We start from the raw sequence: 26,605 nt of genomic DNA, 5'->3' as shown, positions 1-26,605 counted from the left end.
ATCATTTTGTCTACTTATTTAACGATGATCTACTTATTTAACGTGACACCGGTGCCGTAACTCATCGGATACGCACGTACCTACTTAAGAACACTCATTGTTCTTGCTTTCAAAGAACTCTGGAAAATAGCTTGAGATAACTCAAGTTCGACTTAACTGGTTTTCAACTTATCAGAAATTATCTGCACATGTTTTTTTTCACTTTTAAATTTTAAGAAAAAAAATTGTGCAAAAGAACGCTCCCGGGTGGGCTTGAACCACCAACCTTTCGGTTAACAGCCGAACGCGCTAACCAATTGCGCCACGGAAGCTGAAGGTTTATAAACTAAGTTGTATATCTATATCTATAACTTAGTGTTATACAACAATTATTTTGAAATGAGATAATTTGACGCAAGTTGTTAATAAAAGACACTAAACCAAAAAAATTGAAAGTAATTGCACTTGAAAATTTTAAAAACAGTATATTGGTATTTGAACTTCATAAATCATTTTTTAATATAAACTAATTTTTTTCAACCTTGTTGTTGAAGCTAGTTTGGTGTTTAATCATCCATATTATACATTGCTTTCAGTCCTGGTTTTAAATTTAAAATACACGGTTTTTTTAAAATGAGAAACTTCTTTATAAGAAACTAGTACTAAAACCCCCCAAAAACTTAAGAACTTTTGGTATTAAGTTACTTTTCAATAAGGAACTTATTTGAACAAGAGTTTGAGGAGTATTTCCTAACTTTTCACCTATATATCACATCAGCATAGCACGGATTTAAAAAAAAAAGCACTGTCGACAACGGTTTAAACGAGTATTTAGTTGCTCATTTAAACGAAATACGTGTAACATATTAACAAACTTAAGAAACTCTTAAGAAACTTTTAGTTAAATTAAGAAAATAGAATCTTCAAAATAAAAAAGTTTTTAGTATTAACCCTTTTTTTGGTTTATATATATCCCTCCATTTGGGGTGTATGGGGTAGCCTAGCCAAGGCTTTAATCATAACATTTATCATATTATTTTATTTTTAAGTTTTCTCTTTTGAGCTAACCAGAGTGTTTTAATAACTTGCCAATCTGAGAAATATTTCTTTTGAGATAACATTTAAATCCTAGACAACAAATATAACTTTTATGGAACGAAACTACTTTCAGAACCGTAATATTTTCAAAGCGTAATATTTTTATTCTCAGAAATAAAATAATTTCAAAATTAATTATTTCCGATTGTAAACTAGTTATATAACAAAATTCAAATCATTTAAATGATTAATCTGAAAGATAACTGACTAAATTTTTTTTTACCAATCTAATGACCATAACTTCGAAAAAAACTCAGGTTTTTGTTTATACAACGATTCGAATATATTAAAAATTAGATTTTCCAATAAGCAGTTATTAATCTTCAAAAAGAAAGTCTTTTTACTGAATTAATTATTTTACATTGTCATGAAAGTGTTAAGCACAACAAAAGCACATAAAAGAAGCGCTAAATCAATTAAGAATGGAATTTTGGATTCCAAAAGTTAGAAATTTAATTTAAAAATTAATTAAAAAATGTTTTTTGTGTCGATGTGCCTGATGTTCCTCCGTTACCTTTAAGTAGAGTAAGCAATGATTATGTTTTTAAGTACACAGGAATTGATTATTGTGGACCATTATTTGTGAAAAATATATATTCTGAAGGAGAAATATTCAATTGTTGGATACTTCTAGCTTCTAGTGCTAGTACACGTTTTATACATTTAGATTTAATTCCTGATTGTTCAGCTTTGACTGTATTCGAGGGTTGCGAAGATTCATTAGCAAATTTGGCGCACCCTACGAAATTATTAGCGTTAATGGATCGTGTTTTACAGCCGATGAAACAGAACATTTGCATCCTCAAAAGGCATTTTATGGCACTTCAATGTTGCAGCCGCTCCGTGGTGAGGAGGATTCTTTAAACGTATGGTACGTTAAGTCAAGAGAATTCTCAGAAAAATATTGAAAACTGCAAGATTATCGTACGAAGAAGTGCTCTCAATTCTTGCAGAAATCGAAGCCGCTACGAATAACCGTCTGTTAACGTTTTCGTATGAAGAACCGGGATACGAACCGTTATTTCCTAATCATCTCATATTTGTCAAAAGAATAAGCTCAGAAACATAATTAATAAAAAACAGTTATATATATATGTATATATATATATATATATATATATATATATATATATATATATATATATATATATATATATATATATATATATATATATATATATATATATATATATATATATATGTATATATATATATGTATATGGACATAAAAAAGCGCGTTGTATATAAAAACTCTATTTTAGAACATTTTAGAAAAGGTGGCGCAGTGAATATTTAACAGAGCTCCGCGAATTTCATGAAGTTATAATTAAAGCGGAAGTAAAAATATTATAAATAAAGGCGATGTAGTAATAATCCAAGATTCGAATTTGGTTCGAGGATTATGGAAATTAGGCATTATTGAAAAACTTTTACCGTCAATGGACGGACAAGTGGATGTCGCAAATGTTGGATGTGTCTCCGCTGGAAAAACTATGTATTCGAATCGTCCAGTTAATAAATTGTGTTTAATTAAAGAAAATAAATTTGATGTTATTGAAACTGCGTTTGTGAATGAAAATAACATTCAGCTATTTGTCACTACTGTTGGTGGCGGGAATGTTGCGCTAATCAAATTGTCATAAAATGAAATCGTTTGGATTAGCTGCTTATATAAAACAACTAATGTCTTGGGAATATGTATAAATAGCGTGCTTATCAAAGCCTCGCTCTCTTTGAGTAACCTATTAAACAACAACGGACTTTAGCAACTCTTCTACTACTAGCTGTGATCTACGATCTTCTGTGTGTTTATTGTATATTTGTATATACTTATTAACTATAATAAATTGAACTTATTTTACGATACGACTCTTACGTAAAACAACAGAGATAGCATAAATGTAAATCTTGGGTATGAAGACGGTGTGATGCAATGAGTGGAAAGAAAATTAAGAAGGAGATTTGAGTAGAATGTTTGTGATCTTTACACTAATGAGGTAGAGTTAAGACACTTATTTATAAACTTAGATGACCCAACAAAATGTCAAAATGAGTGGTCTGGACCACTTGAAAAAATGTTAAATAGAGCCACAGATCTTGAAATCAATCCTAATTTTACAACAATTGATATTGGACCTCCGTTACCTGTTAATTCCCCAGAAGTACCAAAAGTTTGAGTACTGATCAAAGCTATACTTACCAAATAACCAATGCAACATGGTCATTTACCTAAGCAGTTAGTAATGCCAGATATAGAACCTGTTTACCATAGCAGATGGCTCACAACAGCACTAAGATTTTGCAGAATATGGTTTTCTCTGCATGGGCTACCTGGAGTCAACCTTCAAAATCTTACTTGGATTGTTTTATTTATAATAGGAGTTTATATTTCAAACTGGTTCACCATAAAAGCCAAAACATGTTGGATTAAGGGTCCTAGATTTATTTTATACCAATTAAAACTCCTTAAAAACCAGAAGAAACCAGTTCTTGATATTGTAATTCCCATAGTGAAAAGATCTGCTTGCTATGCACATTTAGAAACTATTTTGCAAGCAATTATATGCAGTGAGAACAAAGAAGATAGAGCTCAAACTGTGGAGAATATTCTTAGACTCCATGGGAATGAATACAAGCAAACTAATGTTGATGATTATAGCTATAGGAATCAAAGATATTAACATTGATGCTGAGAATCTTTACAGCCTCATTGACTGGATCAATAATGTTACAGAGCCACCTTTGATATGCAATTTTACATCTGCTGCTATTAAAGATTTTATTAATAGCTCCATGGTTGTTCCCCAATGGAGTTCTCATACGCAATCAGTTGAGAGGTGTGCCCAAATAGTTACAGAAGCTGCAGGACATGTACAGAGCAGAAAGAAGGGAATCTTACATTAGAGCTCTATTCATTAGCAGTGAGTTGATGTCTGCTAATAGGAGCAAAAAAGACATGATTGGACTTCTAAACTATAGTTAAAATGATTTTTTATAGTTGTCTTTTAAAATGACTTTTTGTTGTTTGAATATTTAAAGTATAATTATATACTTAGTATAAAATTTAATTAAGAATAGTATTTAATAAGTATTTCATATTTACTCAAATACTTTATTATTTCTATAAACTAGCTTTTGTTATATCTTTGTTGAGAAATTTTTCTATTTAGATATATTTAATTATTAAATATGATTCTGATACAGTCAAAATTATGAGTGAGTATAAATTTCAAAATGTGTTTAGGTTTTCCTTGAAATTCGGAGAAGTTTATTACTTTATAAAACGTTTATAAAACAACAGTTTTCAACGATTAGTTTATAAAACGACAGTTTTCTTTCAATTTAAAAGCAACTGAGTTTTAGGGACTTTAGGGTGCGCATTTAGCAGTTTCTATATTAGTCATAAACAGTAAAACTAAAACTTGAAAAAATGTAGCAAGCGTTAAAATACAAAGCGTTAAAATGCAAAAAAATTTAAATTAATTTCTTTATTTATAAATAAAACCCTAACTTTTTTTAATTATAACTTTTATGGATATAAATTTTTTTACACCCTAATATATATATATTTATATATATATATATATATATATATATATATATATATATATATATATATATATATATATATATATATATATATATATATATATATATATATATATAAGGATGTGTCATTTATAAAAATTTATATCCATAAATGTTAAAAATTTCTATATCCATAGAGTGCTCAATGTTCCTACAAGAACAGAGCAATAATAAATTAGTAGAAAATCACTTGAGAAAAATTTTTCATTTAACACTATTTTATCAATAAAGACTCCTTCTGATAAGTCTTTATTGATGAAATACAGAGTTAAAATTTTGAAAAACTGCATGGATTTAAATCAGCATTTTAAAAATTTTATTTTTTAGCTAAGTGTGAAACATTAACGATGTTATACTAAAATACCCAAATTGCTGCTGTACATAGTATTTTTCCTCATTGCCTGAAAAAATGAATCAAAACTGGCATTTAAAAAACATTTTCTATTAAACAGGTTTTTCATATGTAGATATTGCCTGCTTAAATCCTCAGTTGTATGTACAATATACTATTTTAAATAGCAAAAACCGTATTAAAAAAATACATATATATATATATATATATATATATATATATATATATATATATATATATATATTACATTTTTGAGTACATAAAATATCAAAAATATTTATATCAAAAATGTGTAAAATATAAATAATAACACAAAACTGCTAGATTATACTCCATATGCTGTAATTATTGTATACAACATAGATTATTTTGTTTTAAATCTTTTTCTTTATTTGCTAAATCAATATAGCGATTTATTTCTTCAGCACGTTCAATCATTTTTTCAGCTTTTTCTTTTATTAAATGTCGATAATCATTAGTATTTGTTGAATCTGACAATAAAGACATACATATTTCAATACCTTTATTGTATTCCTCTAAGGCTTGTTCATATTCTCCGTTATTCTCAAAATAGTCTCCTTTATCTTCATAAATCTGTATGTTAGAAAAATCAGAACTGTTTTTAAAAAAAGAATTTAAATTTTGAGTTTGTTGAATTTTTTTTTTTTCCATTTCTTTTACTGTCAATTTTAATTGCTCAGCTCTTTCGATGTACTGCAATACTTTTTCTCTAATGACTAACTTTTTTTCAGTATCTCTCTCATAATCAATTGCTGGCAAAAAGTGTTCTAAAGCTGAACAATATAATTTTAAAGCATTTTTATAATCTTTTTCGCTATCTAGTTTAACAGCTTCAGTAACAATTTTTACTGCTTTTACAAAACTTTCTTGAGATGGTGCAGTGTTTAAATCCACAAAAGGGTGAGAAAAAAATTCTTCAAATGTAATCCTTTTTTTGGGGTCCCTTTGTAAAAGTTTTTCTATCAAATCTTTACACTTGGAAGATATTATTGGATGTTTAGGCAGGGTAATTGGTTCTTTTGACTTTATTTTCATTTCTAACTCATCAAATGTTTTTGAAGCAAATGGAGCATAACCAAATAAAGCTTCATGAAGAATTACTCCAGTGGACCATAGGTCAACAGAAGCGTCATAATAGTCAGAGCAGAACATTTCTACTGCCATATAAAGTGGTGAGCCACGAAGGTTGTCATGTCCCTCTTTTCCAAGCAAATATTGAGCAAACCCAAAATCACCAACTTTTAAACTAAAATTATTCTTTGATTCAATAAACAAGTTATGAGGTTTTAAATCCATATGAGATATATTTTTTTCTCTTATGTAACGTAAAGCTAAAGCTAATTGTCGTAAAAACTTCCGAGTGGTATGTTCAGGTAATCGTTTATATGTCTTGATATACGATGATAAATCACCACCACTGCAATATTCAAGAATCAAAAATATATGTTCATTATCCCATTCAAAATCTTTCAATTTTACAATATGTTCATGATTTAGACTTTTAAGTATTTCGATTTCTCGAACTAAATTTTCAGTTGATTTTTTACTGAGAGAACTTTTTTTAATACATTTAATAGCAACAACATCGCGTAAATTTCCTTTTCTAAAAGCTTTGTAAACCGTTGCATAAGAACCTTGTCCTAATTTCTCTGTCAAAACAAAATTTTTCATTAATGGTGGAACGTAAGAAAATTTTGCTACCTCTGCGTTTCTAACATGTTCAGCATGGCCAGCCATTTTGTTGTTTTGAAGAATATACAAATTAAAATTATGTATGGAGAACTGCTATTTACAGCACATAATACAAAATGTGAGACGATGTCGTGACGGTGTCGTAAATTATCGTCAATTTAATTCACCGCACAATCGGCCACGGTGTGCAAAGTTCAATATTATTTTTATTCAATTTTTGTATAAAAAATTACTATCCAATAAGCGTAACATATTGATTTATATAAAAATATAAGGATTGTTAATCAAAAAAAGCATCTTACCTAAAACTTTTAAATTTTAATTTGTCACCCTGAACAATATTTCAGGCGGTCAAACCTTTCTAAAATAGTTTTAAAAATATTATTTTTTTATGTGTTGCAGTGACGGATCCAGGGGGAGGGGGTTCGGGGAAGGAGTACGCATCCTCCCCCACCAGAATCTGAAAGTCCTAAAATATCTTAGAAATTGCAGACTTTTTTTTTCAGGCGACGCAAATATGGTACAAAATACAAAAATATTTCAAAATATATTAAATGAGTTAAAAACAGTTTTGGTTGCAGGTATTTGCAGATGTAGACTATGTAGCTAAAATATTACACATAATTTTATACTGCAACGTCTGTCAATAAAACAGAATGAACACTTGTTTTGAAATCCTAATATATATATATATATATATATATATATATATGTATATATATATATATATATATATATATATATATATATATATATATATATATATATATATAAATATATATATATATATATATATATATATATATATATATATATAAATATATATATATATATATATATATATATATATATATATATATATATATATATATATATATATATATATATATGTATATATATATATATATATATATATATATATATATATATATATATATATATATATAATATAGGTTAACTTTTCTAGTTTTATAAATAAGTAATGATATAAAAACGAAGTACGATGACATATAAAACTGCATTAGATCCAATAATATGTCTTTACTTGTTGTTCTCACCTTTGGGGCAAGGGCGATAATTGTAGGCCGTTTTTGTTCCCAGACTCCAATTATCGTAATTTTTTGCGAAGCATCCTTATTTGGCATTATTATAAACATATAAATGCTTAGAATTCACTCCATGTCAGGAAGTTATCTTTAAAACCAAAAAATGCTGGATCCACCCCTGAGTCTATTGTTGTTGATCATATAATTGAAATTACTATGGTTGATGGTAAATCTCATACTGCATTATCAGATGTAACTGACTCGTCGCAGTACTGGTCTCTATGTGGTGGTAATCTTAAAGGGCTATTACGTAAAGAAGCTACAGAGGCCCGGAATAAAGGTTTTAAAAAGTATCGTTCGCATTTTGCACGCAAGTGCGACCCTATCAAATGTAATAAAGATTTATTGAAGCGATTATTTTGTTCTAATGATCCAGTCGTTTCTTCGCAACAATATTTAGTACTAAGAAGAAGATTTTGTTAAAAGGTGTTCTGCAACTCTTAAACAGCAGTATTTAGTTGTTGTTTTTAAGGATTTTTACAGGCTAAATTTTGGTTTCTTGTTTTAATTATCAATGTTTTAATTATCAGTACATATAACATATTTGCAAAAAGTAGGTTGCTGCTATGCAAAAAAAAGGTATTCATAGCAAACAAATAAAAAATAACACCCTTATAAGAGGCGCAGACCTTACACTGGTGCTTGTGTCAAATTTAATGTATGTAGCACACATAACAAATCTGCAACTACAAAAAGTAGGTTGTTGCAATATAAAAATAAGGTAACCATAGCAACTAAATTAAAAATAACGCCTTCATAAGAAGCTTAAACCTTATATTGGTACTCTTTCCAAATATAGTGAATGTAGTACTAATATTAAATTAGTTATTATTTTTGTCTCAAAGTTGGCCTTCTGACCTACGAGGCACAGTCTCACTTTCGTATTTTACTAAGTACTAAATCTTAAATTAAAAAATCACCGTGTATTACCAAGGAACTAAGAAAATCTTCAAAAATTAAACAAAAACTATATATTAAATATTTAAAATTAAAATCAGTAGAGAGTAAAGCTATTTATATAAATTACGCTAAAATCTTTGAGCGACAAAGAAAAAATCCTTAATATAAATACTCTACTAATTTGCTAGAAAAATATAAACTAAATTCTAAGCGCACTTGGGAAATCATTCGAGAATTTACAGACAGTAACAAAACAAAAATATCTTTGCCCAAAACAATTAAAATAAACGAAGAGTTTTTGATTAATCAAGAAAAGATAGCTGCTGAACTAAATAAATATTTTGTATCTATTGGCCAAAACCTAGCCAAAAAAATTCAACAAACTAATACTTTTGAAAAATATCTTTCTTTCCACCTAACATCACACCTTAACTTCCTTAACATCACACCTCACCAACTCACCTTAACATCACACCTTAACTTAACCTTAACCTAGATATCTCACCAGATTTTCAAATAACAGTTATATTCAACCCAAAAGTTATTTTGCGGCGACCGAATTTTCAATTTCTACTAGAGGGCTGAAATTATGGAATAAAATATTAACTAATGAACTTAAAACAATTTCTATGCTAAATGAGTTTAAGAATAAATTAAAGCAAAAACTACAGATGATCGACGTAGCGCTCAGCTTTTTTTGAAGTTTTAATGAGGTTTAAAAATATATATATATATATATATATATATATATATATATATAAAATTATGGTTTATAAGAATTATTCACATATTTAAAGGTATATGCTGGTGTAAAAGGAAAGCTTCAGGATTATGCGTATTTGCTTGCTTGCTTTTTAGTAATACAGTTTCTTTGTACAAATTTTTTTTTCTTTTTTTTTAAATTTTTCTTAACCAACACAAAAACAAAAAGTTAAAGTAGGACTTTAGAACCGATGATTTTTATTCTATTAAGTCTAGAAAAACGTTTTATATTATATAGTATTACGTTCTTTAATTTTTGTTGTCTTATATTTACGGTATAGACTAAGGGGCTTGGTGATAAGACCAATTATGTCTTCTTCTTGCCCCTGCTACTTGTATTTATATTATGCTTTACGACTTTAATAAATTTATATGGCAAAAAAAAAAAAAAAAAAAAAAAAAACCTTTGAGCTAACTATTGATGAATTTGAATGTGCTTTTAAATGATTAAACCTAACAAAGCCGTTGGCCATGATGATATCAATGGAAACATTGCTATTAATTCATATGATGTCTTAAAAAATATTCTTTTTAGGATATTTTCATATTTCATCAGACAAGGAATTTTTCCTAATCAATTAAAAATAGCTTTAAGGTTTAAACAATATTTAAGGTTTAAACAAAGGTTTAAACAATATTTAAAGGCGGAGATTAAACTAATATTAGCAATTACCGTCCTATATCCATTTTTTCCATTTTCTCAAAAGTTTTAGAAAGAATTTTTTATAATAGAATCACCTATTCGATAATAATCTCATATATATTAACGAATATGGTTTTTAAAAAGATAATTCTACGGAACATGCAGTTATCAAATTTTTAAGAAGTATAACTGAATCATTTGAAAATTCCCAATATACTTTGGGAGTTTTCATAGATTTAGCAAAGGCATTTGATACCATAGATTATGGAATTCTTATAAAAAAAGTTACAATATTATGGAATAACTGGTAATGTTCTAAATTGGATTACAAACTATCTAAGTAATCGCAAGCAATATGTCTAGGTTGATTAAAATTGGCTTAGAAATTTGCTTGATATAACATGTGGAGTACCTCAGGGATCAATATTAGGACCCTAAATATTTCTTATTTACATAAATTATCTCTATAAAGCCTCAAACTTAAGTTACAAACAGATTAGTGTCGTCGCAGATGACGCTAATCTGTTTTATCTCACAACAACATAAATTATCTATTTGAAAACACGAACAATGAACTAATAAAATCTCTGATTGGTTTAAGACAAATAAATTATCTCTCAATATTGGTAAAACCAAATGGACTTTCTTCCTTCCTCATTTTAAAAAACACTTACTGCCAAATGACATGCTTTTTCTTTTTATTGACAATACTCTAATAAAACAAGTAAGCTTTACCAAATTTTTAGGCGTTTATATTGATGAAAATCACTCATGGAAAAAATACATAAAAAATTTTGGCAATAAACTATCCAAAAGTATTGGAATATTATATAAAACAAGAAATATCCTAAATAAGCACACCTTAACTCAACTATATCAGTCATTTATCCATTGCCTCCTAAACTATGCAAATTGCGTGGGGTAGTACAAATAAAAGTAAACTTGAACCTCTATATCGTCAACAAAAACATGTTGCACGCCTTATCAATTTTAGGGATCGTTTTACTCATGCCAAGCCTCTCCTAATTGATATGAATGTTTTTAGTATATACGAGCTGAATATTTTCAATGTTCTTTGTTTTATGTATAAATGTAAAAACATTTTATCTTCTAAACCCTTTCAAAATTTATTTACTTTGAAAGAAAAGAACAAATATATCTTAAGAAATAATAAAACTGTTCGACAACCTTCTTACTATACAAATTTGGAAAGTTTTGCATCTCGTTTCGTGGAGCTTTTCTGTGGAATAAAATAATTTCAAAAAATTTTGATATTTTTAAAAAACGTAGTTACCCCTCCTTTAAACTAAAACTAAAAAATATTATATTTTCAATTCATGAAATGTCTATGATTTTTTTAAATTTTGATTTTAAGTTTTCTTATTTTGTGTTTTCCAGAAAATTACTTTATTGTTAAATTTATTATATATTGTAAACATATACTGTGTTCTTATGTATTAATTCTGTAAATTTTTTCTTGAATAATTTTATATACAGTTTAGTGAAATATACTTTGTAAAATATATTGAGTATGAGTGTATATTTATGTGTATATATGTATGAGTGTATGCACCTGTGTGTGTATATAAGTGTATATGTATATATGTGTGTGTGTACGTAAGTATGTCTATGCGTATATGTATGTATGTATGTATGTATATATGTATGTATGTATGTATGTATGTATGTATGTATGTATGTATGTATGTATGTATGTATGTATGTATGTATGTATGTATGTATGTATGTATGTATGTATGTATGTATGTATGTATGTATGTATGTATGTATGTATGTATGTGTATATATGTATGAGTGTATGCACCTGTGTGTGTATATAAGTGTATATGTATATATGTGTGTGTGTACGTAAGTATGTCTATGCGTATATGTATGTATGTATGTATGTATATATGTATGTATGTATGTATGTATGTATGTATGTATGTATGTATGTATGTATGTATGTATGTATGTATGTATGTATGTATGTATGTATGTATGTATGTATGTATGTATGTATGTATGTATGTATGTATGTATGTATGTATGTATGTATGTATGTATGTATGTATGTATGTATGTATGTATGTATGTATGTATGTATGTATGTGTATATGTATGTATGAGTGTGTGTATGTATGTATGTATGTATGTATGTATGTATGTATGTATGTATGTATGTATGTATGTATGTATGTATGTATGTATGTATGTATGTATGTATGTATGTATGTATGTATGTATGTATGTATGTATGTATGTATGTATGTATGTATGTATGTATGTATGTATGTATGTATGTATGTATGTATGTATGTATGTATGTAATATGTATCTATGTGTTTTATTTGTATATATCTATGTGTTTACTTGTGCTCATACAAATGTTCTAAATGCACATATGATGTTATGTATGTACATACGCGTAAGTGACTAGTATGACCTTCAAAACTAACTTACTTGCCTAAAACGGCTGAAATTGTTCAAAGTTGCTGCACGTGGGTCAAAGAAGAACTTTTACAAATCACCAAGTGGAAAATATTCATCATATTACAAAAAAAATCTTGTAATAAAAAATTCAACAAGACAATCGTGATATACTAAACAATATTCGACAAAGATAATTATGATATACTTAAAAAAAATAAAAAATAAAAAAAAAAAGAAGATAGGCTTAATCTATTCAATAATGAATTTGCAGAGGTGTTTTACAACGGTTGAAGGAAATAATAATTTTGAAGTGAAATGATAATTCGTCAAGAAAATTGTGCTATACTGAAAAGAATATGCAAAAAAAAATAAAATAAAAAAATAAAAAAAATTCAAAGAATTATGATCATAGTAAAGCCTACCATATTTCAAGTTAATTTAAGAAAAACTTCAAATAGTATTCTTATTACCAAAAAATTATGCGATAGTCACATTGTATGAGTTTACATCAACTTTTATTGACGCGTCAAACTTTAGCGGTTGTCATGACAGTCCTCTAAGTCTTCTTTGAGTTCCCGCGCTCTTTATTTTTATTTAATTTCTATCATTATTTTAACGTAATCTTTAATTGTAAACTTTTTAACTGTATATATTTGCATAAAAATTTTCATGTAATAAAGAACAAAAAAAAAAAAAAAAAGTGCCGTGAATTATAACTCCAATAATAAATCAACTCCTGTTGCGTAAAAATTAACCGGGGAGTTAATTTATTTTGAAATATGTTAACTCCCTTTGAAATTAGTTAACTCATATCATATCATAGCAAGGATCTTTTTAAGGATATTAATGCAGATCTTGATTTCTTTCTTTCTTTTTAAACATATTATAAATCTTTAAATCATGCTATACTGCACGATTTTGATTTTACTCTTGAAGAGTATGCAACAACCCTTTAAATATGGAATGAATCATCTGGTTTTGATGACGTATTTAGTTATCTAGTTATTGAAATTATATTCTTAGACATTTGATTCCAAATAAAGCTTTCAATAAATAAAGTGATTTACCTTAAAACAAAAAAGGAATGTTTTATTTACTAAAATAATTATTAGTTAAATCATGGAGGTTTAAGAAATATAATATTTCCATGGTTCCATGGCTCCATGGTTAAATCTAACTAACTATAGATCTACAAATACTTTCTGTATTCTCAAAAATCTTTAAGCGTATATAATATATATAATAAAATCTATAACCATTTTACTGAAAACAATTTTTTTACAAATTATTTTTTGCAAAAACTATTCAACCGAAGAAACAATAATTGAAATATGATCAAATTAAAAATAGTTTTGAAAATAATAACTTTGCTCCTAGATTATTAATTTATTTATCAAAAGTGTATGATACCATCAGAGGTGCACAGAGGTTTCATGAAGTCCAGAGTATATTAAAAAAAATTTACGAGATGCCCCCCCCCCCTAACCACTACCAAAATAAAAATAATAAGAAATATAAAGCTATTATTTCTAGTATTCACAAAATATTGTAAAAATTCTGTATTTAAGACAGTTCACGAATCAAACAATTAAACACAACAAAGAAAAAAAATAACATTTTTGGATTTGGTTTTCAAGTTTTTCTGACGTTAAACCAAGACTTCATGAGCTTTTCTAGCAGCAAAGTTGGAAGTTACAATATCGTAATAAATTTTTTTTGCAAGATCTGTTTTAATTGGAAGGATAACACAGTCGTTGAGACAATCCTGTCTCATGGTAGCTCTTAGAGAGTTCTTGACAAAAGCTAACTTGCTAAAAGATTTCTCGTCTTCAGCCACAGATACTGACAAAGTAAAAAAGATACAAAGATAGATGCATATCTGGAGGAAATTTCCCTCAAACCCCTTCTCATATATGCTATTCAGAAGATCTAATGACCTATAATTTGTCAGTAGAAATCTCTCTGTAATCTGATGGATGGAAGGTAACAAAGTAAACAATTTTTATTTCTTTATTGGATGTTTTCAATTTTTTATTTGGCATACTGAAAGTTTTTTTTTTGTCACCTGATGAGGCCTCATAAACGTGATACCCGGGGTAAAACTGACCCGGATCCCCAACCCTCAGTGCGCTTCTGGATTCCATTGAATGCCTTATTATTTTTGAAAAAACTAAACACTACAGAGTAATGAAACAAATTTTAGTGGAAACCGAAAAATTAATTAATAATACCATGGCTGACATTGATGGTCGGGTTGGCAACTAAATGCTTGGTTTTCTCTAAAAGAAATAATAATGTCAGAGCTTTTCAGCTATGGAAAAAAATGTACCAGGTGTACATTAAACCACATCTAGATTTTTGTGCGCAATCTTGTTCATCCTTTTATTAAACCAGAAATGGCTCTTGTCCAACAAAGCGCAATATTTTTCAATATCGTTCAATTAATTCCACAACTACATCTTTTTTTTTTTTATGCTTTCTCATCAAATTAGAGGTGCAGAATATAGTTAATGTACCTACAGTAAACGCTTATAAAAGTATTTTTATAATACTAATTTGGCTGTAGCCATCTCAGTTGTCAGCGCTTGAAAGCGTAGTGTTGCTTTCTTTTATCAATATTAAAAGTTTTATGTATAAGTTTGATTATTCTTTGATTAAAAACAAAAATCAAAGATCATTTTATTTTTAGATGAAGTCCCGCTAGATGGAAGATCATACTTTACAAGCTTTTTGGATACACGACGTTCAGCTCAGATTGCCGCTACAAAACTAATGGCAAAGAGATCACGGAAAACTACTACTGCTTTCAAGCCCAAGGTTTAACCTCAAGCAACATATTAACATATGATGAGCAGATGACTTGTCTTGGCGATGAAACAGATTTTTTTGTTAAACGACTAATCATACAATTTAGATAAAAAGTATTATTATTAAAAATAGGAGATTAGTTGATATTAACTTGTATAACTGTAATAGCTTTTAATTTAAGATTATGCATATTTTTAGCGGCGCCTAATTGCTGCTATGTCCCGGGAGTCATAAAAGCTTCCGGCGTCCCTGGACATCAATCGACTTTATTTTGACCTAAATTTTTAATCAAAAAAAGTCAATTATTAATTTAAGGCAAATAAACTCTCATTCAATGTAGGGAAAACAAAAAATTATCTATTTCATTAAAAATTGAAAAAAGAAAGTCTTATTCCAATACTACCCGATCTGTTTTTAACTAAAGAACTAATTACAAAAAGTTCACAAAATTCTTATGAATTCTTTCTTATAAAAGTTCATTGCATCATGACTTCTACTAGTAAATTACAACTGGTTTGATGTAACAAATTCATCTATACGTATTTTCACAAAGCCTAAAACTAATATATCTAAATACACAGTTTAATTGACTAGGGGAGAGTGGGGTAATGGCGAACGCTGGATAACTCCGAACATGGTCAAAACAGCATCCTAGAAAAATAAATTCGACAATTTCTTTTTACCTACTGAGAAGGGATCCTATGCTCAGTTCCAGACGTGCAGTAGTGTAATGAAGCTGCGGATGTTGTTTATTATAATTTGAATTTAGCTTTTTCTGAACACTCTGTTGTAGCTTCTATGGAAATAAAGTCACTCCTTTTTTCGTTGTTGTTGCATAATATAATTTTTAGACTTATTTAAGTTATTAGCATTTTGTTCGCTATTACAAAACAGTATTTGTGATTGCCCCCCGATGTGTTCGGAATTGCCCAACGTAGGTAGGGTAATTCCAAATATATATATATATATATATATATATATATATATATATATATATATATATATATATATATATATATATATATGTGTATATATATATGTATATATATATATATGTATATATATATATATATATATATATATATATGTATATATATATATATATGTATATATATATATATATATATATATATATATATATATATATATATATATATATATATATATATATATATATATATATATATATATATATATATATGTATATATATAAATGACTTAGTGAAAGAAGTTTACTTTCCTACTTCTTTCAGATACAAAAGCTTTCAATTATTCAGTAAAATCTAATTTTTTCGCCATATCACTTTCTATGGAAATTAAAGAAAGACCTGTCAAACAATTCTGTAACATAGTAGATATTAAGTAATCTTTAACTAATTTCAGTTTTGAAAAAAATACGCTTTCCAGATGCTACTGATACTGGCTGTGTTAACAGAATTCGTAAAGCAATAGAAACATTTGGAGTGAAATTATTGTTTCTTAAAATAAACTCTAGTACTTTTAATGGTGACGTTTTTGGTTCAATTAATTCAGACAATGTAAGCAATTCATCTAATAATTCCATGCCATCAATATCTGCAAAAGTATCTGTGCTTAATATTTTTTGAAGATTTAAACATTTTTCTCTAAGACTTTCCTTTGAAAAATCTTTTTTAATATTTGCAATATCGTACAGGAATTGAAAAGCATCACAGTGTTGATTTAACTGGTTAAATCTTTCTTAATCGAATTTATAGCACTATCCAAAATGTAATTAAAACATTCTATTTTAAGTCTATCTTTTGGACTTAAAATGGGATCATCTCGAGTTTCATAAGAAAGCATTTGTTTTTTAAACCTTGGTCTAATAGAAACTTCAAATGAAAATGATGGCTCCAAATCTAATTCAGCTGCAATAAATTCTGCATCAGAAATACCTTTTTCAAAAACTTCATCTGAGCGATATAACTTTAAGAAGTTAACAGTTTTGTTCAAAGTTTGTTTGGCTTCAGAAATGTCATTTTCAATATTCTGAATAACTTTGCTTGCTAAGTTTACTTGGTTCAAAGTATTGAGCCATATCACAGTACAGCAACAAAATTTAAAGTTTTTCATCTTTTGAGCTAATACCTCTGCTTCATGACGTGAAGATGGATCATAAGAAATGTCCTGACTGATTTCAAAAAGAGCATAAAACATTTCTTCAGCACAGTATCAAAAAGGTCGCACAGCTTCAATCCTGCTTTCCAATCTTGTTTTGCTCTCAAAGGTTTTGGAAAGATTTTTTTTCCAAAATGATTTTCAAAACTGTCCATCTACAAGATAATCCACTAAGAAAGTTATAAATGGCTTGCACCATTCCAAAATAAGCCACAGCCTCTCTAGATGATTTTGCAGCATCATTAACGACCAAATTTAATGAATGAGAATGACATGGTACAAAGAAGGCTCTGCTGTTCTTTTCCAATATTCTTTTCTGCCCTCCTGACTGATGTCCTCTCATATTCGCACTTTGTTGGAATCCCAGTTTGAGTCAGCATTTGTAGAATAACATCTGTGAGTGCTGTACCAGTTGTCTGCTCTACAGGTATGAAACCGATGAAATGTTCACAGACTTTAACTTCAGCATTTTCCATCTTAGCAAAACGTAATAATTGACATATGTTCTACTTTACTCACATCTTGGGTACAATTCACTATAATGGGAAAATATTTTGCCATTTTCAATTTTGAAAAAAATTCTTCACGAATTCGTTTTTCAATTATTTGAATGAGTTCATTTTGTATATTTTTCCCCAAGTAATGGGTGTTAATCTTCTCATTCTTTATTTGGTGAACATGATCTGCCATAACTGCATCAAACTGTGCGAGCAGTTCAACTAGTTTTAGGAAGTTTCCATTACTTTTCTCATGTAAAACATCAGAATTTCCACAAAAGGCAAGACATTGTTCTCCTAAAAATGTCACTATTGCAAACAATCTTTCCAGAACTAACTACCAACGCTGTATTTCTGCACTGAGAAGTCGTTGTTGTGATGCATCAATTGTTTTGTTGGTATCTAGTCGGTTTGCTAATTCCATCCATTTGCTTAATGAACAGATGTGATTTTTAGAAGTTTCATGTTCCTTCAGCTGTCTGTGCAAATTTTTCCAGTCTCCAAAACCGATTGTCTTCAAATGTATGTCCATGTCACCAAACAACTTACATGAGAAACAAAACAAAACATCTTTTCTTTTAGGGTATATAAGCCAGGATCTTTCAACAACTTCACCATTCTTAAGTACTTTTTCCATGCATGAAGGATTAAATCTTCTGTTGTTGGCATTGACAGGAAATAGAAAAGATGGATTAGGTGTTGATGGACCATTTTTAACAAGAGTCACTCAAAGATCATCTGGAATTCGATCAGGCCAATTGGCAGGATCTGTCAGGTTTGTAGTTGGTAAAGTTTGAAAACTCTGTTCTTCTTCTGGCAATGCAATTTGCGAAGTCGTAGATAAACTTGCTTCATCTCCCAATTTAGATTTTACACCTTTCAGCTAATTTTTCACTTCCAAGTTTGAACTTGTTGCTACATCTTGAATTTTATGGATTTCATCACAAACACTAACATCACAAGGATCTCTCATAGTTGTTGTTGGCTTGCTTTTGGTGTTATTAAAAAAACTGCTTAAAGATTCAGACATTTGCTCATCCTCTTCTCTTCGTTTTTCTTTTTGCTTTCTGTAGAAATCACCAGGCTTCTTTCTTTTATGTCCTGTCATTTTTATCTATGGATGTCAGAAAATATATAATCAAAACTCAAAATGCCGGAAAGGACAGTGCCGCCCGAGGCAGTTGCCTTACTTGCCTGTGCCTAGCGCCGGCACTGTATATATGTATATTCATTATTTTAACTGTTTCCAAATTTAAAAAATCTTGAATAGTAATGATTAAAAAGTTGAATTTTTTCTTATGAAACATTTTTTGGCTTTTTAAATTTTCACTAGTTTCATGTGCCGAACATATATAATTTTTTTTAGCTTGTATGTAAATTTTTTAAAACAATTAACAATATTAATTTTATAACAAACACGTGTTAGGGGCGTTTTTTATAACAACCAGATGGTAAAATGCTGCGGCCAAGGTTTTTGCTTACCCTTCTTTTATTTTAATTATTTTACAAAAAGATAATCCTAAAAAAGATGAATTTATAATTAAATATATTTTTTCAATTCAATTTGCATGAAGTAAATGCAAACACAGGCCCGTAGGAACAAAAGTTATATTGAGGGGGGCAATGCTAGATTAAGAGGCCTTTTTTTTTTGGTCATTTTTCAGTTAATTTTTTCAAAATTATTGGGGAAGAGAGAAGGGGGGAATGTCTCTACTACTCCCCCCTCCCCTTCTACTCCGGTTGCAACGGGCCTGAAACATACCTTTCTTTATATTAAAGCAGAAAGGTTTAGGTGTAAGAAAGGAATTGAAGAATTTGACGACAAGCAAAACGAAAGTTCAACTATCCAGATCTTAGGTGATTCAGAAACTGTAAGAAAGGAATTGTGTGATGAAAAACGAGTCCCCAAATGTGATTTGGGAACTCGTATGTTTCAACAAAGCTGGAGCTGATCCATAACTTTAGATGATCTGACAATAATGCTCAATAAAAAAGGTTACACTGTTGAAAAAACTGCTGTATATAGACGTCTAATACCCCATCGTTGAAATACAAATGAAGGCAAAAGACATGCACAAACGGTTCCAGTGAAATTTTTCAAAGCTAAATTCAATGCTATGAAGAAAAATGTAGATGCCCAGTTTGATTTGGCTGCTATTAGGCTTGTTACGAAACTATGCACACTTATTGATCCAGAAAACACAATGACTGTTTTCATCTGACAATAAAGCTAGAGTTGCTTTTCAAATTGCTGCAGCAAGTAAGGAGCAACCAATTATGATGAGTACAGATTATCGATTAATATTGACAGATCACGATTGGTTTGTAGCCGAGAAACATAATTTGATATCTTTAGTTTACGCTTTCTTAACTATCAATAACAATATTGTTGGCTACAGGACGATCGCGATAGAGGACTCTGTGCCAACATATATAGCGATCCGTTCTGGAAAATATGATTCAAATCCCTTTAAGCATCAAAAGATTCCTAATATTATTAAAAGTATTTTCTTATAAAGTCAAATGTCAACCAGGGTCTCAAAAAAAGTCAAATTTTATAAAAAGTTCAAAAATGGTAATCATGTTTAAAAAAGCATTTCTAAAAAAAACCTTTTATCTTAATGTTACAAAGACCATCTTTTTTATGGAATAAAATCTAAAATAGTATTGTTTATATAAAAAGGTTATTGTTTTGAAGTTTTTTAGAAAGTTTTTTTGAGACTTAGCCTTTTTAGAATTAGACGAACATTTTGGTTCACATATTAGTGAAAGTGGAAAAATATTTGATGAAACATTGAAATAAAAGAGTTTCTTTCACGCCATGAACGTTTTAAGCATCAATATGGAGTAAAACAGTCATTGATAAACATCCAGTGTATGCGATGGCTATTCTAATACCAGAGTGCAATCTTATTTTACGAGTTTCCAGAGAAGAAGTTTCAAACCAACTATGGCAATCACAGCACATAATGAGTTCAAAGTAAATGCTTTAAGTGGTCAAATGCGCAGATTTATCTTGCTGCAAATCATTTTGCTATCCTCAATTTCAAAAAGTTTTACTTAACAGGTTTTTGCCATACCCTCTTTCATTAATTCCAAATTCTGTGTATTCGAAAACCTAGAGGCTTTTAAACACACAGAATTTAGAATTAATGTCTCCAAAGATTCCAATACCAGCAATCCTTCATTTTTGCCATCTGTCCATGCTTCTGCTTCTTCAAGATATTCACCCGGATGTCACAAATCAAGTCAAACTCAGACAGTCATACCCATTTGATCTGTGTTGTCTATCAGTCTCCTTCGTGAGACAATGTCAAGTTTTTAGCTTAAATTTTCCAACTATTGAAGCCAAGACAAATCACTATTGCATCTGTCGCCGACAAAAATTGAATAGCCCCGTATTAGTTTAAGTTTTCGAATTCCCAGACATTAGCGAATGTTCAGAAAAAAAACGTCTGCTTACCCGCTTGTGTGATCCATAAACCGTAGTTTGAACTGTTCGGTTCTTTTTTAGTTATACCTTCGGAACAACTTGGTAATTCTCCATGGATTACTGATTTTGAAGAACAAATATCTAAAGCAATTTTACGAGGTTAAAATTTTGTAAATAGTTTAAACATAAAAAAATGCATTTGATAATAGAAGTTAATACGTACGGCTGAATATGAACAATACGTACGACTGAATATGAACAATTCAGTATTTTTAAATAAAAATCACCTCAATTTCGGGAAAAATAATAAAATGACGTCTCGCTAGAGAAGGTGGGTGAGTCAAGGGAAATGTGACCAAACGTGACAGGGTGGGTGGTTCAAAAATGACAATTTTTGGCGTTACGTAGTTATGCAATGACCTCTAATTAATTAAAAATTAGTTCCATATTTTTTTTAGTATCTATTATGTTTTAAATAGCTTTAAGCAACAAAATCTTAATTCGCCTTTTTTTTCAAAAAAACACTCAATTAGATACATATCACTTACTTAAAATTATATACAAATCACTTGCTTAAATTTAACACGTGATTGATCTGCTTCGTAATAACTCAAAAATTTGATTTTAATTGAATTTTCAACATAACATGTCGTCGAGTTGCTGGCAGAAGTTGGATACTAACATTTTGGTGTTTCTGAGATATTTGAATTTTAATATTTGAAGAACTCTATAAATCAGGAATCATAAGAAAAACACATGTTGCATACTTCAAAATGTTTATTATTTTAAAAAGATACAGATGCAAAATAATTTTTTTCACAAAATAAGGTTTTTATAAATTTTAAGAAAAATCAAAAATTGGTTGCACTTACTGACTTTTGCTTGTCAAGAGATGAGGCTTATAAGAAACTTAATTGAATGATTTCTTATGATAATTAAAATAAAGGCAAACCTATTATTTTGTGGCAGACAAAACTACTTTTAATCAATTGTTGATAAACGAACATACTAATAATAAGATTTTTTAATATTTAAGACATATTTTTTTAATCGTAAACTAAAAATTTAATGCTACATAGTAGGTGACATTCATTCGTCGTCTTCAGAATCATCTTCACCAGACTCTGGTGCCACGTCTCTTGCAGTCTGACTGACGGGCAGATTATGGTACCATTCTTGTACTTCAATATGAACTATTCCCAAAGTACACAATCTTTCCAAGCCATTCTTTTTTGCCTGTGATATGGGCAGTAGAGTTGAGTATGCCTTATTTATTTCTATTGACATGCTGAATTTCCGACCTCTGCCCTTTGTAAATACATTTATATACGGCGTAGTAAAGTCATAACGATACTGGAAACAATTTAGCTTAGATTTCTCATACTTTAGACATTTTATTTTCAGCCATTTAACGGTAGCACCATTCTTATCTTTGTTACGGTTTTTTATAACTTTTTTTGATAAATCAGACAAATCTAACATATCAGAAAATGTCAGTTGATGTACATTGAATGGTTTAGCATTGTTTCGTTTCCTTGAAGACCGTGCCAATCTGAAAACTGTCATCCAATCAATTATTGAAAAAATTGGTACATTTTTCCTTTGAGCTTCGATTGCACTGTGCATGGAGTCAACTTCCATGTGAGTATGTCCAGTTTCTAAGAATTTGTTTTCAATGCAATCGAAATGGAGTGTTTGCACCACATACATAAAAAATGCAGCTATGTGTTGATTTCGATATTGACACAGTAATCTGAAAATAAAGACAATTCTTTAACAGTTTTGGGAATTTGTTTCAGCCAGAACCACACGGCACTTCCTATTTCCAAACTACTCTTCCCATTCATTTCTGTCCAAATATTGAAATATCCGTCATTAGGCAAGCGTGATTCGTATATCGTCAAATTGTAGACACAAATCTTGCAAGAGTATTACAATTGAGAAGTGTCACTAGACGGTATTTGTAGCACACTTTAGAGATCGAAGGTTGAAGATAAAAAAGACGGATCAATGTTCAATCGCTCTTTGTCCGTAGCTTTGGCTAACCAAGCATCTTCTATCTTTTTTCGGTGAAGCTGATATTCTGTTGAAAATGTTTGTTTAGCTTCATAAGAGGCACTGTCGTGATTGTTACATCGTCACACATTGATCCTTCTTTGGTTTAAAAAACAAATAATTGTAGTTCGATAAAAATATTCGTTTGTACGATATAGTTGATACTAGAGATTTATTCTGGCTTGCGCACTCTGTCAAATAAAGCTCGTACATCTTTGCAATTGAAAGCTTGGAATCAAGGTACAGCCTTTTGCTTGATCGACGATAATAGTGTGATTCCATTACAGGAAACTTTTCTATGTATGATTTAACAAAATTTAGAGAATCTGCTGAGGTTTTATGTGACGGAGAGTGCTTACCTCGTTTGTCTTGTTCTTCAAATACTCCCATATTGCTCCGTGTTTTAAAAGCGTGGATGATAGGTCCATCAGAGATACTTAGTGTATTTTTTTTTTATTTTTTTATTTTATTCATTTATACAACTTCAATATATTTACACATCGTTACGTTACAATTACATAATATAATATAATGCAACGTAAAAAATAAAATTATATATAACATAATATTACCACGTATCATAATAAAAAGTGGTTTAACAAATATAACTAAGTATAACGTAAACTAATAGTGTTTCTTATTATAAAAACATGTTGTTGTAAAGGAAAACTCGTAGATGTCTGAGAAGACTTATCATCGAGTACCTCTTTAAGTGGTTAAATAAAGTCTATTTTATATTTACATATAGTCAGAAGTGGTTAAACAGTATACAGTCAGTGATACATATAAATATTTTAGTATAAATTTTGTTGGTAAGTTTAATACATGTCAATATAATTGTTGATATTAAGTATGAGGTGTTTTAATTTATTTTTCAAGTTGACAGGATTATTTAATACTTTAAGTTCTATATTTTTTGATATTATTTTGCTATATAGGTACCGACCCCGGTAGGAAATAAAAAACCGTGAGAAATTTGTTGTTCTTTTAGGCAGTATGAAGTTTCCTGTTGCTCTTGTTATACATCTATTAGAGTTAACTTGAAAGAAATTATCAAAAAAATACGATGGGACTAGTCCAAGTTTGTATTTAAGCATGAATAGTACATTTAGGTAGATGTTCATTTGGTAAACATTTAGAGCATTCAAGGTTTTTAATAAGGGTTCAGCATGGGTGAGTTTATCTTTATTATAAACTAATCTTGATGCGTGTTTTTGACTTATATAAATAGTACTCAATTTGGATTTGTGTGTACTTGCCCATGTAATATTAGCGTACGTAAGATAACTTTGGATGTAAGAAAAATAAAGGGATTTAAGATTATGTTGGGACAACATAGGCTTAACTTTGTAGAGTATCCCAATATTTTTTGAAATTTTAGTGTTTATTGTACTTATATGGGTTTTCCAAGATAAATTTTCGTCAATAAGGATCCCAAGAAATTTAGTTGTTTCTGTTCTTTCAATGTTTACCTTATCTATTTTTAGCGAGGGAAGGATAGTTGGTATATTAATTTTTTGTTTTTTGGAATGAAACAGTATGTATTTTGATTTTTCTGTATTTAGTGATAATTTATTTAGTTTCAACCATATATTTAATCTTTTAAGCTCATTGTTCATACATTCATAAAGATCTTTGATTGAGTTCGAGGAATAAAATAAGTTTGTGTCATCGGCAAACATAATGACATCAAGTTTATCCGAGACATTTGTAAGGTCGTTAATATATAGAAGAAACAGAAGAGGTCCAAGAATGGAACCTTGAGGGACACCGCACTCAACTCTTAGTAGTTTTGAGTGTTTATAATTATCTGAAAAAACACATTGTTTTCTGTTGCTTAGATAGTTTTTTAACCAGTCAAGGGTTATGTTTTTTATCCCATAGCTTTCCATTTTTTTAAGTAAGATATCATGATCTACAGTATCAAACGCTTTTGAAAGGTCTATAAAGATGCCTAGAACAAACTGTTTTTTATTAAAAGTATCACATATATTGTTGATTAGATCTGGAATTGCGTGTTCAAATGAATATTGTTTTTAAAAACCGAATTGCTTTTTATTTATAATTTTATTTTGGATTAAATACTCATACTATCTGTTATAGATTACTCTTTCGAGAAGCTTAGAAAAGGTAGGGAGTACTGAGATAGGTCTATAATTATTAACTAAGTATGTTTCACCTGTTTTAAATATTGGTACTACTTTAGCTACTTTAAGCTTGTCTGGTACAACTTCTGTTCTAATCGAAGACTTAAAAATTTCAAATATTGGTTTATTTATCGTTGTAAAGACATTTGCCACTACGCTACTACAGATATCATCGACACCTGGAGTTTTATTTAATTTTAAGGAATTTAGAGCAACAGTAAGTTCTTGGTAGTTTAGTTCTTTGTATTTTATTTCGCTCTGGGTATCACTTAGGTATGATTTGAATGAGATGTTAGGAGACTTAATTTTTGAGGCAAGATTAGGGCCAATGTTAACACAACGTTCAAATTCGTTGATTTTTTCAGCAATCGTATTTTTGTCACTGTACTCTATATTATCTATGATTATTTGAGCAGGTAAACTATTTGATTTTACTTTTTTGTTTCCAATTATTTCTTTTATAGTATTCCATATTTTTAAAGAAAGTTTGACAAATTAGCACCTTTGCGTCACCTTTCTTGAAGAAATAAGACCTGGACAATTGTCGATTTCCTTTTGTTGTTTGCAACTTCTTTCTTATAGGTAAATTTTGCTCTATATTACCAATGTAAAAATCCTTTTGCCTATCATAATCCAATGACCAGAAAGTTCTACATATTTCTTTCTTCTTCAGTAAATACCTGTGAGCATTTAAAGCGACATGAATTATTACATGCCGCTTTTGGTTGCTTTGCTGGTCTTTCAATTCTTTTCCTTGATTTATAAGGTAAACATTTTTGGGTTTACCTTTTTCTACATTGACACATTGCAGTGCTTCATTACCCTGAAATTGAATAATATAATTATGAATTCATAATATTTTAATAAAATGTACCAATTACCATAGTGTAAAAACGACTATGGAAGACGTTAAAAAATAATAATAGATAAATACTTATAATGAATCTCCTTA

General features: G+C 29.1%; 3 protein-coding genes and 1 non-coding gene across 4 annotated transcripts; all 4 read right to left on the bottom strand.

Moving 5' to 3' along the window:
- Positions 1-237: 237 nt before the first annotated feature.
- On the bottom strand, positions 238-311 carry trnan-guu (transfer RNA asparagine (anticodon GUU)). Its single transcript has one exon. It is a non-coding gene; the product is annotated as a tRNA-Asn (tRNA).
- Positions 312-5,091: 4,780 nt separating this feature from the next.
- LOC100211183 (serine/threonine-protein kinase ULK3) lies at positions 5,092-6,857 on the bottom strand. The gene has a single exon (XM_065788435.1). It carries the CDS (start codon positions 6,773-6,775, stop codon positions 5,363-5,365), a length of 1,413 nt encoding a protein of 470 aa, XP_065644507.1. The 5' UTR covers positions 6,776-6,857; the 3' UTR covers positions 5,092-5,362.
- A 10,226-nt stretch (positions 6,858-17,083) lies between these two features.
- LOC136074476 (uncharacterized) lies at positions 17,084-17,560 on the bottom strand. Its single transcript, XM_065786799.1, has one exon. It carries the CDS (start codon positions 17,558-17,560, stop codon positions 17,084-17,086), a length of 477 nt encoding a protein of 158 aa, XP_065642871.1.
- Positions 17,561-17,763: 203 nt separating this feature from the next.
- On the bottom strand, positions 17,764-18,550 carry LOC136074475 (uncharacterized). Its single transcript, XM_065786798.1, has 3 exons — positions 18,364-18,550; positions 18,041-18,315; positions 17,764-17,997 (listed from the first exon to the last, which is right to left on the bottom strand). Exons 1-3 carry the CDS (start codon positions 18,548-18,550, stop codon positions 17,764-17,766), a joined length of 696 nt encoding a protein of 231 aa, XP_065642870.1.
- Between the last annotated feature and the right edge of the window lie 8,055 nt (positions 18,551-26,605).

The sequence above is a fragment of the Hydra vulgaris genome, chromosome 01, assembly GCF_038396675.1.
Source record: "Hydra vulgaris chromosome 01, alternate assembly HydraT2T_AEP".
NCBI lineage: Eukaryota > Metazoa > Cnidaria > Hydrozoa > Anthoathecata > Hydridae > Hydra > Hydra vulgaris.
The sequence above is the reverse complement of the archived record's forward strand: the minus strand, read 5'-3'. Positions and strand labels throughout refer to the sequence as shown.